We start from the raw sequence: 12,278 nt of genomic DNA, 5'->3' as shown, positions 1-12,278 counted from the left end.
CTCATTCTATGAGGCCACCATCACCCTGGTACCAAAACCAGACAAAGATTCCACAAAAAAAGAAAATTACAGGCCAATTTCACTGATGAACATAGATGCAAAAATCCTCAACAAAATACTAGCAAACCACATCCAACAATACATTCAAAGGATTGTACATCATGATCAAGTCAGATTTATCCCAAGGATGCAAGGGTTCTTCAATATCCGCAAATCCATCAGTGTGATACACCACATTAACAAACTGAAGAAGAAAAACCATATGATCCTCTCAACAGATGTGGAAAAAGCCTTTGACAAAATCCAACACCCATTTCTGATAAAAACCCTTCAGAAAGTGGGCATAACGGGAACCTACCTCAACATGATAAAGACCATATATGACAAACCCACAGCGAACATCATTCTCAATGGCGAAAAGCTGAAAGAATTCCCACTGAGATCAGGAACAAGACAAGGATGTCCTCTCTCGCCACTACTCTTCAACATAGTTCTAGAAGTCCTAGCCACAGCAATCAGAGAAGTAAAAGAAATAAAAGGAATCCAAATGGAAAAGGAAGAAGTAAAACTATCCCTATTTGCAGATGACATGATGCCATACCTAGACAACCCTAAAGACTCTACCAGAAAACTGTTAGAGCTCATCCACGAATTTGGCAAAGTCGCAAGATACAAAATCAATACACAGAAATCAATGGCATTTCTATATACTAACAATGAAAGAGCAGAAAAGGAAATTAGGGAAGCAATCCCGTTTACCATCGCATCCAAAAGAATAAAATACCTAGGAGTAAACCTACCTAAAGAAACAAAAGACCTGTACTCTGGAAACTACAAGCCACTGATGAAAGAAATCAAAGATGACACAAATAGATGGAAAGATATACCAGGCTCGTGGACTGGAAGGGTTAATATTATCAAAATGACTATACTACCTAAGGCAATCTACACATTCAATGCAATCCCTATCAAATTACCAAGGACATTTTTCACAGAACTCGAACAAAATATTTTAAAGTTGGTTTGGAAGCACCAAAGACCCAGAATAGCCAAACACATCCTGAAAAAGAAAAATGGAGCCGGAGGAATCAGGCTCCCGGACTTCAGACTATACTACAAAGCAACCGTCATCAAAACCGCATGGTACTGGCACAAAGACAGACATAGAGATCAGTGGAACAGGATAGAAAGCCCAGAATTCAACCCACGCACCTACAGCCAACTCATCTATGACAAAGGAGGCAAGAATATACAATGGAGAAAGGACAGCTTGTTCAATAAGTGGTGCTGGGAAAACTGGACATCCACATGGAAAAGAATGAAAATTAGAACACTCCCTAACACCATACACAAAAATCAACGCCAAATGGATTAAAGACCTACATATACGACCAGACACTATCAAACTCCTAGAGGAAAACACAGGCCAAACACTCTCTGACATAAACGACAGCAACATCTTCTCAGATCCACCTATCAGAGTATTGACAACAAAAGCAAAAATAAACAAATGGGACCTAATCAAACTTCAAAGTTTCTGCACAGCAAAGGAAACCCTAAACAACACAAAAAGACAACCCACAGAATGGGAGAAAATCTTTGCAAGTGAATCCACTGACAAGGGATTACTCTCCAAAATTTATAAACACCTTCTGCAGCTCCATACCAAAAAAACAAACAACCCCATCGAAAAATGGGCAGAAGATCTAAACAGACAGTTCTCCAAAGAAGACATACAGATGGCCAAAAAACACTTGAAAAGATGTTCAACATCATTCATTATTAGAGAGATGCAAATCAAAACCACGATGAGGTACCACCTTACACCAGCCAGAATGGCCATCATCAAAAAGTCTACAAACAATAAGTGCTGGAGAGGGTGTGGAGAAAAAGGAACCCTAGTACACTGTTGGTGGGATTGTAAATTGGTGCAACCACTGTGGAAAGCAGTATGAAGATTCCTCAGAAAACTCAAAATAGAACTACCATTTGATCCAGCAATCCCACTCCTGGGCATCTACCCAGAGAAAACCATGACTCGCAAAGACACATGTACTCCAATGTTCATTGCAGCACTCTTTTCAATAGCAAAAACATGGAAACAACCTAAATGTTCATCGACAGAGGAGTGGATCAAGAAGATGTGGTACATATACACAATGGAATATTAACTCAGCCATTAAAAAGAACGAAATACCAGCATTTTTTCGCAACATGGATGGACCTAGAAACTATCATGCTAAGTGAAGTCAGCCATACAATGAGACACCAACATCCAATGCTTTCACTGACATGTAGACTCTGAAAAAAGGACAGACTGAACTTCTTTGCAGAACAGATGCTGACTCACAGACATTGAAAAACTTATGAAAAAAAAAAAAAAAAAGAAAAAAGAAAAACTTATGGTCTCCGGAGAAGACAGTTTGGGGGGTGGGGGGATGTGCCTGGACTGTGGGATGGAAATCCTGTGAAATCAGATTGTTATGATCATTATACAACTACAGATGTGATAAATTCATTTGAGTAATAAAAAATTTAAAAAAAATCTATAACGATCTTACACTCAGAGAAGAAAAACAGACCATAGACCCAGTGACTTAAAAAGATAAAAATAAACTAAACATGTCACATAAAATATAAGAACTCATAAAACATTTTTTTCATATTGTAACACAAAGCAAAACTCAACTTCATGATGATCGTAAGGTCATCATAAGAGGCACAGGCAAAACAGGGTGATTCAGAATGAATGAATACAAAAGGATGGAGATATACTACACAACACGAATATATAAAAAGAAAGCAGGGCTCAGGGTTTTACTTTCAGTCAAGATAGAATTTACATTAAAAGCTTTATACAAGATAAAGAAAGGTATTTATTATAATGTCAATAAAAGCAACTCAAGGTATCTAAAATTTTTAATATCTATCATAATCTAGAAGAAATTAGAGGAGATTCAAGGAAACAGATGAATATATTAAGTAAGGAGACGAATCATCTGTGTAATGATGAGTCAAAGAGATAAAAATAAACCAAGGATACAGAACACCTTAAGGATATTTTAACACGATTTGTGCCTGAAAATATGAAAATAGGGAGTACGCCTTTTTTTTTTTTTTTTTTTTTTGTCTTTTTAGGGCTGTACCTGCAGCATATGGAGGTTCAAGTGGAGCTGTAGCCACTGGCCTAAGCCATGGCAACTAGGGATCCTAGCCACGACTACGACCTACATCACAGCTCATGGCAACGCCAGATCCTTAACCCACTCAGTGAGGCCAGAGATCGAACCTTCGTCTTCTTGGATACTAGTTGGGTTCGCTACTGCTGAGCCATGACGCGAACTTCACCATACACCTTTTAAAAAAGAACATTCAACCAAAAAGACCCAACTAGGGCACAGAAGAAACCATAATAAATCCTCCAAAGAAGAAATAACATAAGCAACATATATGAACACAGTATAATGAAACAAGGAATTAATATTTTAAAAGGCTTTCTACAAATCTGAAACCCGAATTCCTAGGGGGAAAAATGATAATGACAACAGCAGTACTCAGGAAAAATACACAGGTTTTAATTAATTTAAAGCAAATAAATAAAAGCCATCCTCTGGATAAACTCTTACTTATGTATACAAGGAAATATATGACAGCATTTATATAAAATTCAAAAACATGGTAAAAAACACATGTTTAGGATATGAAAACACACTATAAAACCAATTTTAAAAGGCAGAAAAAATAAAAGAAATGATCCCATTTTCAAATTCATTCTGAGACCAGTATTACATTGAAACCAGTATTATCCTGATACAAAGAAAGCATTAGAAAACTACAGATTAGGAGTTCCTGTCGTGGCACAGTGGTTAATGAATCCGACTAGGAACCATGAGGTTGTGGGCTCGGTCCCTGCCCTTGCTCAGTGGGTTAAGGATCCGGCGTTGCCGTGAGCTGTGGTGTAGATCGCAGACGTGGCTCGGATCCCGAGTCGCTGTGGCTCTGGTGTAGGCTGACGGCTACAGCTCCGATTGGACCCCTAGCCTGGGAACCTCCATATGCTGAGGGAGCGACCCAAGAAATGGAAAAAAGACAAAAAAAAAAAAGAAAAGAAAACTACAGACTAACATCTCTTATAAATAAAGATGCAAAAATCCTCAACAAATTTCTAGCAAGCCAAATCCATCAGTGTATTAAAAAGATTATACACCATAATCATGATCAAGTAGGATTTACTGCAGGAATGCAAAGTTGGTTCAATATATAAAAAAGAATCTATGGGAGTTCCCGTTGTGGCTCAGTGGTTAACAAATCCGGCTAGGAATCATGAGGTTGCGGGTTTGATCCCTTACCTTGCTCAGTGGGTTAAGTATCCAACATTGCTGCGAGCTGTGGTGTAGGTCGAAGACGTGGCTCAGATCTGGCGTTGCTGTTGTGGCTCTGGCATAGGCCAGCAGCTGCAGCTCCGATTAGATCCCTAGCCTGAGAACCTCCCTCCATATGCTGCAGGAGCAGCCCTAGAAAAAAGGTAAAAAGACAAAAAAAAACAAAAAAAAACAAAAAAAAACAAAACAAAACCTAAAATAAAAATAAATCCTTTTTCTCTCTTTCCACCTTAAATATAATGACCAAAATCAGTTTCTATGATAATCTCCACTAAGTCTATTTCTTGTCTTCAAATTACCTTGGTCAGTCTTTTTGAAAGCTAATTTACAATATGTTCTGAGCTTCGGTTTCCTATAACTATCAAGATGAAAAAGGAAGATATTGAAGTTCTCAATTGTTTGTTATTCTTAAACACCTCATCCATTAAAAAAGAAAAGGCTTAGCAATAGGCATCATGCTCTCAAAAGATTTAGGTACTAATTTTTACTGCTATTACTATCTATTTTGTACCAGGCATTGTGTTTTCAAACTCTAATGCAGTCTCCTCAACAGACATACAAAGTGGGTATTACTATCTCTATAGTTTCTACAGAAGCAATAAATAAGAATAACAGAGACCTGAGGTCTAATACTAATTACCACCAAATGTCAAACAAATGTTATCAACAGACTCTTTTCACCAAAATGCATTATCTTAGTATGAGCAGCCCACATGCAAGAATGGCTTCACTTAAGTACCTTGTACTTCTGTCTCAGCTCTTCTGTGTCTTCTTTTTCCACTTCTAGGACACGGCGCCGTTCGGTAGCATCTTCAGCATAATCAAGCTTAAGAAAAACAGATACAATTAGTCTTAATTCCTAACATACCCTCAATTAACTATAAAAAAGTCATTTGCACAATTACAGTATTGTATGAAAATAAGAAACTTTGTATTTTGCTTAGCTACCTCTTGCTTTATTGTCACCCCACAGAGAAAATAGCATGAAAAATAATTGTCCATTAATCTTTTCACGCTGGTGGCTCCCAAGAGGCACATCTGTTGATGATAACAGACTTTACTTCGATGTTCAATGCCAAAGAATCAGAAGTAAATGGAGAAAAATATTTTAGGCAATGAAAAGCAGGCGTTATAGATGACAACTGTATATAGCTTTACAGTTGCCAAAGCCTCTACCACAGCAAAGCTTCTAGCACACAAATATTTTAGGGGTTGAGCAACACTGCCTACTGAAATGAGCACCAGGGTTTGGGTTTAAGTCAGATCTTGTCTTATAGCATGACCCTGGTGAAACCACTCAACTTCTTTATAAAAGGGGCATTATTTGCCACTTACCTGCCTCAAAGGCAGTACTCAATGAGAATGTAAATCTATTTTTTAAATTCCCCCTCAAAAATATTAAAACTATAGTCTATCTAATAAATATATTGACATTGGTATCTGAATTTGGAATTAATATCAATTTTAAATAGCTCATAAACAAGTGAACTAATGAGATCAATTTACCTCCATCTCCATGCGACCCATGCCCATGACATCATACTTGACAACAATTGGAATGGGATCTGTTCTCCCTGTAACAGGAACACATAACCAAGGTGAGACGCAAAGCTAAGCCAACAGCTTGCTTTACACATTGGGTTTGGGCGGTTAGAGATCTTGCCTTGGAGTGCAGAGACCAGAAAGCTACAGTGAACCAAACACAAGCCATTCTCACAGCTTACAACCAAACCTACCTCTCCCAGTTTAAGCCCAACTAACCACCCTGACTAACCTTCCAGTTGGAAATGATTCCAGATTACCATGGAAAAATTAAATAAGTAATGCAAAGCACTTCTAAGCAATGGCTCAGGAAGTTTAAAATCAAAAACATTAGAAATTCCTTTTTTAAAAGACCCCCCAATAACTTTCCATCAAGAATCACTTCACTCCTACTGTCCACTGACATCTCCCCACACACACTGGTAGTAAGTACCTCAACTGAAAAGTTTAAGTCAGAAGAGCACAGTTTCAAACATAATACAGGAAAACTCAGTAATTGTAACTTAACATGTTTAATATTTTTTATATTCAGAAGACGCTTTATAATTAAATGAGATTGTGAAAAAAAACTTAAACAAAAAGCAACAGTTAGTTGCCCTTAAGAATAGAGAATAATTTTATTTTTAAACTAGTGCTCTGAGATCCCATTTTCCAGAGTGGATTTAACACTGGCTGTGGCAATCGGTAAGCTGTGAAAAGGACTAGTTGCGAAGAAAATTGACTTTAAACTAATTGATCTATGCTGGAGATTTTAAAAAATGTATATTTAATCCACTCATAACCAGCCAAACAAAGCAAAATGGGGCAGACAAGCACTTTACTACCACAGCTGTTTTACATCACAACTTGCGCTGTGTATTGTGATGTAAGCCCACTGAGAAGAGGACTTACCTTTTCCGTTGAATACCTTTAGTGAAAAAACACAATGTTTACTTCCCTCATCATTTCACTCAGGCTGATGTAAACAATTGTTTTTTTTGTTTTTGTTTTTGTTTTTGTTATACACACATATATATTATACCTTTGGGCTAAAAGTTGAGTTTTGTCAGGCTAAATCTGAGATTACCAAAACTGAATTTGGACCAAAAAACCCCCCAAAAAACAAACAAAAATTTAAAAAACCCAATAAATGCCATGCTAGGATTAGTCCCAGAGGTGAAAAAAAGAAACTATTTCCAAAGTGACCAGCAACCACTTGTATGCAGTTGCTCTATATTCATGGGATTAATTTCTGTCTTTAAAAAGTAATAAAAAACAAATTCAGAGGTTTAACTACTTATCACCAATATCTCATTATTGCTTTTAAACAATAAATAAAGAGATAATTAGGAATAATTATCACAGTGAAAAAAAAGTTCAAGTAAATAAAGAACACCTCATGCCAGGAAAAAAAGAGAAAAGTTCTAAAACACAGCCTTCTTTTAGATACTATTAAAAACTGCCAGTTAAAATAAAAATGCATTACTACCTTATGCCCAATGGTATAATAAATAAGCAGTGACTGCAATCTTTAGCAAAAGGACCAAATTAAAGACAGGTTATAAAAATGACTTCCTAGGTGCAATATCACTTTCATAACGTCTCAATCAGGGATTTACTGGTAAAAACAAATGGTCTAATGAAAGAATTGTAAAGAAATGTCAAAGGAATTTCCTTTTTTTTGGTTTTGTTTTGGTATCTTATTTTTGGTCTGTCAGAATTTGTTTTGCAAGAATCAAGAAAATTTTGGTACAAATTAATTACCTCCGTAAACCCCTGTTTATAAACTTCTGCATTAGTACTTTTGCCTTCTAAGGCAGTCAAAGTTTGTTTTAATTTATGTATAAATTGCAGTAGCAAGTGCTAGTGCCCATTACGTTGTGGGGAAATCAAGTTTTTTACAGTATTAGAATTTAATGTTTTAACTGATTTTTTTTTTTTTTTGGCAGTTCCAACACAAACAGATATATCCCTTCTTAATATTACCCTTTAATGAACAAGGATCAGACAAGTTGCATAAGGAAAGGAAAGGAAAATGAAAAAGACCAAGCAGAAGGATGAAGGCTACAACAGAGAAAGTAAGCCTAACATATTGGTGCACTGATGACAAAAGGAGTAATTCAGTCTGAAAATAAAAAATTACCACTGCTAAGTTTACCATCACCACAACAAGTCCAGGATCATAATGCTGTAAAAAAGAAACACCGTTTGTTAGGCAGAAACCATTAGGGTAGGAAACAGGCCTTCTAGCAGGCAGACAGGATAGGGTAAAGTAACAATTGGGCTTTGTCCCTCCCCCAATTTCAGCTGGGGACACAGGAAGGACACTTCGTGCTACAGCAGTTGTTTTCACACTGGTCAGATCAGGGTGTGAGATTTTTGTACTGCTACTTGAGAACATGAAAAACCTCCTCTAAAATAATGCAGGAGGAGGAGGAAAGAGAACTAACTCTAGCTTCCAATCTCTCATTTAACTACTGACTCTGGTAAATCAGTACTTGGGGTGCAAGGCGGAACATTTCCTTAAAGAAATAACATCAAAGACAGATCAACTGTACAGTGACCATCAAGTCATTTGCTGCACTGAAAGAATTCAAAGAGGATTTAGAGGGTGGGAGGGGATCATCAAGACCTTACTAAAAATACACAGTAAGTAAAAGGTCTGGAAAATACACCCTTAGTGCTAGGAAATCTTATGTGCATTCGAGTTCTGTTATGAATGAATACAATTCTTAAAGGAGCTTTCCTTAGGACTTTGTTTCCTTTTAATGAAGTCTTCCCAAGCCCACCAACATCTTTCTGCACACAACAAAGCCAAGCTTTGAAGGACACCAGGAACTCCACAGAAAGGCACCTCAAAAGGATTGTCACACTGACAATTAGTCCACTCAAAGGTAACTCACAGAAAACAAACAGTGTGTCTTTAACATTACTGCCTGGGCCAAGCAGTAATTTCTTTCCATTATCAGAGGCTCCAAACCAAGGGAAAATCCCACTGGGAAAAGACACTGAACAATATATATAGGAAGAGGCTGCAGCATTAAAAAAAAAAAACTCTCAACTTATTCATTTGTGATCAATGATAAATCCTATCATAAAGAACACCACCGTAGAACATCAGAATAGCAACCTATAGTGGTGACTTTTCAAAAGGTAGGTAGCAACAGAATATTTACTAATTAGTATAAATACTCCCTAGAAAATTCAACTTAAAAAAAAAAAAAAACTAAATCAAATCCAGGCTCCCTATTTTTTGTTTCCCTCCACCTCCAAAGGGACAGATATTTCTTAAAATCTATTAAAAGGGAGTTCCCATCATGGCACAATGGAAATGAATCCAACTAGGAACCGTGAGGTTGCAGGTTCGATCTCTGGCCTCGCTCAGTGGGTTAAAGATCTGGCATTGCCTTGAGCTGTGGTGTAGGTCGTAGACAAGGCTTGGATCTGGTGTTGCTGTGGCTGTGCTATAGGCCAGCAGCTATAGCTCTGATTAGACCCCTAGCCTGGGAACCTCCGTATGCCTTGGATGCAGCTGTAAAGAGCAAAAAAAAATTTAATTAAAAAATAAATAAATAAAATCTATTAAAATAAGAACACTTGTTTATTTCATTTCAAAGGAGGCAACTTCAACCAGAACACTAAATACTTTCCTTAAAAAAAAAAAACTGTCCTCCACAGCCAAAGATCTATATATAGATACTACAACTGTGATCTAGGCAAGTAGACAAGGAGGGACAGGAGGGAAAAAACACCACATCTAGAACATGCCAATATTAATGTACTCATGTCATGGGAAAAGCTGATATTTGTATTTTCTGAATCGAAACTTCAAGCATACATACAAATATAAAACCACTATGTTGTATATCTAAAACTAAAATTATATTGTATGTCAGTGCACCTCAATAAAAATTGTTTTAAAGAGAGAAAAAATCTCAAATGATGTTTCATTAACCAACTAGTATTGTACACTCTATATTTTAGAAGGTAGGTTTACTTCTATAACGATAAAAGTGCTAAAATGTTCATATATGCATATCTTGCTAAAATGTGAAGGTATTATAATTTATAATGAAGAGAGAGTAAGACCAAATATGAAAATCCGCTGACTGCCTATAGGCACACTGTTTCTGGGAACAATTCTTCACATTAATCAGTTTTAATTTTAAGTTAAGGATATACCAATCTACAAAATTGGCCCAAAGAACTGACTGTAGAAAAATACTTTTTTTCATTTTGGACAAACACTATTTTTAAACAAACTAACTCCAGGAATAGAACTGGGAGAAAATGTTAAAGGACAACCATAATCTGGAAATCAGAACATTTCAAGAACAGAAGACACATGATTTGTCCACAGAAATAAATTAGAAATAAAGAATCTTCCAAAGTGATTAAAATAATTGGTTGGATAAGCAACGGATGTAAAAACACAATTTATCTCTGCTGCCTTTCCCCTTACTGAGATTCATTCAACAACAAATTATTTACTGAGTTGCTACCACATACCAAGCACCGTTAGAAGGCACTGGCATATGGCAGCGATCAAAACAAAGTCCTATACCCACCCCAGGTATTACTTATAATTAGGCAAAATAATCTTACCAGTTTAAACTTCTGGCATGAAGGGACAAAAAAGGAACATTCATGGAGCCAATGCATGTTCAAAAAAATGTTAATGTCTAATGTTGTCTTTTAAAGATGTCTAAAATTATAAAATTTTTTGGCCACACCCATAGTATGAGGAACTTCTGGGGCCAGGGACTGAACCTGTACCACAACTGTGACCAAGCCACAGTTGTGACAATGCCAGATCCTTAATCCACTGTGCCACGAGGGAACTCCCTCAAATTGTTTTTAAAGACTGACCCAATAAAGCAGAAATAAATATAAAAGTCACTGAAAAGTCACAAAGTCTACTTTCAAAAGGCCACTCATCGAGAATAAGAACCTGGACTTCCCATCATGGTTCAGTGGTTAATGAATCCAACTAGGAACCATGAGGTTGCGGATTCGATCCCTGGCCTTGCTCAGTGGGTTATGGATTCGGCGTTGCCCTGAGCTGCGGTGTAGGTTGCAGATGCGGCCAGGATCTGGCATTGCTGTGGCTGTAGTATAGGCCAACGGCTGTAGCTCCCATTAGACCCCCTAGCCTGGGAAACTCCACATGCCACGGTCCGGCCCTAGAAAAAGACAAAAAAAAAAAAAAAAGATAAGAATAAGAACCTGATATGACATCTTTAAATCCTTTTATTTCTTACTTTAAGCAATCCAAATACATACATGACAATCAGGAATAATACAAAATTAGGAGTTTTCTTAGTGGCTCAGCAGAAATGAACCCAACTAGTACCCACGAGGATACGGGTTTGATCTCTGGCCTCGCTCTGTGGGTTATGGATCTGGTATTACCATGAGCTGTGGTGTATGTCACAGACGCAGCTCGGATCTGGTGTTGCTATGGCTGTGGTGTAAGGCCGGCAGCTACAGCTCTGATTAAACCCCTAGCCTGGAAACTTCCATGTGCCACGAGGTAGGCCCTAAAAGGCAAAAAAAAAAAAAAGATACAAAATTAGGATTGTGACTATTCTCTGATTTGCAAGACTATTCAGAATAAGACTCTGCAGTAAGCAGAGTGCATAAATGTAATTTCATTTATGAAAACGGTGGTCATATGCAACTTTCAGAAACACTGGATTAAAAAGTGGTACACTGGAGTTCTCACTGTGGCAAAATGGGTTAAGAATTCAACTGCAGCAGCTCAAGTCGCTGCAGCAGCTTGGGTTGGATCCCTGGCCCAGCACAGTGGGTTAATAGATCCAGTGTCGCTTCAACTGCGCTGAAGGCCCTGGCCAGGGAACTTCCACATGCCACGGTGTGGCCATATAAAGGGGGGGGGGGGGGTTCCCATTTATTTCCAAATCAAAATTCCACTTATGCAGATTTCTCGAGAAAAATGAGTCTTTAGCAGCACAAAAACAATGATTACTTTCACTATCATTTATTTTTTCTTAGTAACAGTAGTAAAATGATATATGTTACCTCTCTGAAAACACCTGATTGATACACATTACCTCCCTGAAAACATTAATTATTCCCTATAGAGTTTCTAAGTTTTTTTTTTTTAAGATTTCCTACTCAAAATAGAATCCAAATTCTCCCGTACTACAAAAACTATATTCTTGCCACAGCCTGTTTAGTGATCTATACACAACCAGGTTATTTTGATTTTCAAACACAGGGTTTTTTTAAATCTTTTTTTTAAGGGCCACACCCCCACGGCATATTCCCAGGCTAGGGGGTCAAATGGGAGCTATAGCTGCCTGCCTACACCACACCACAGCAAAGTGGGAACTGAGCTGAGTCTGCAACCTA

At 37.4% G+C, this 12,278-nt stretch overlaps 1 protein-coding gene across 22 annotated transcripts in view; it reads right to left on the bottom strand.

The window, feature by feature from the left end:
* GPATCH8 (G-patch domain containing 8) overlaps window positions 1-12,278 on the bottom strand; it is a 78,569-nt gene that overhangs the window by 28,607 nt on the left and 37,684 nt on the right. For 13 of the 22 annotated variants that reach the window (XM_084984252.1, XM_084984266.1, XM_084984257.1 and 10 more), the window contains 2 exons: window positions 5,889-5,956; window positions 5,122-5,208 (listed from right to left, as the gene is read on the bottom strand). In XM_084984252.1, coding sequence (XP_084840378.1) covers window positions 5,122-5,208; window positions 5,889-5,915 — 114 coding nt within the window. In that variant the 5' untranslated portion in view covers window positions 5,916-5,956. Of the gene's footprint in view, window positions 1-5,121; window positions 5,209-5,888; window positions 5,957-8,046; window positions 10,924-12,278 lie in introns of all 22 variants that reach the window. The other 9 variants (XM_084984262.1, XM_084984255.1, XM_084984254.1 and 6 more) reach the window with 2 other exon arrangements.

The sequence above is a fragment of the Sus scrofa genome, chromosome 12 (assembly GCF_054392235.1).
Source record: "Sus scrofa isolate SSC_HxYL_T2T_F1_AM1 chromosome 12, Sscrofa_HxYL_maternal_Yorkshire_Landrace_v2.0, whole genome shotgun sequence".
NCBI lineage: Eukaryota > Metazoa > Chordata > Mammalia > Artiodactyla > Suidae > Sus > Sus scrofa.
Note: the sequence above shows the minus strand (reverse complement) of the source record. Positions and strands in the feature narration are given on the sequence as shown.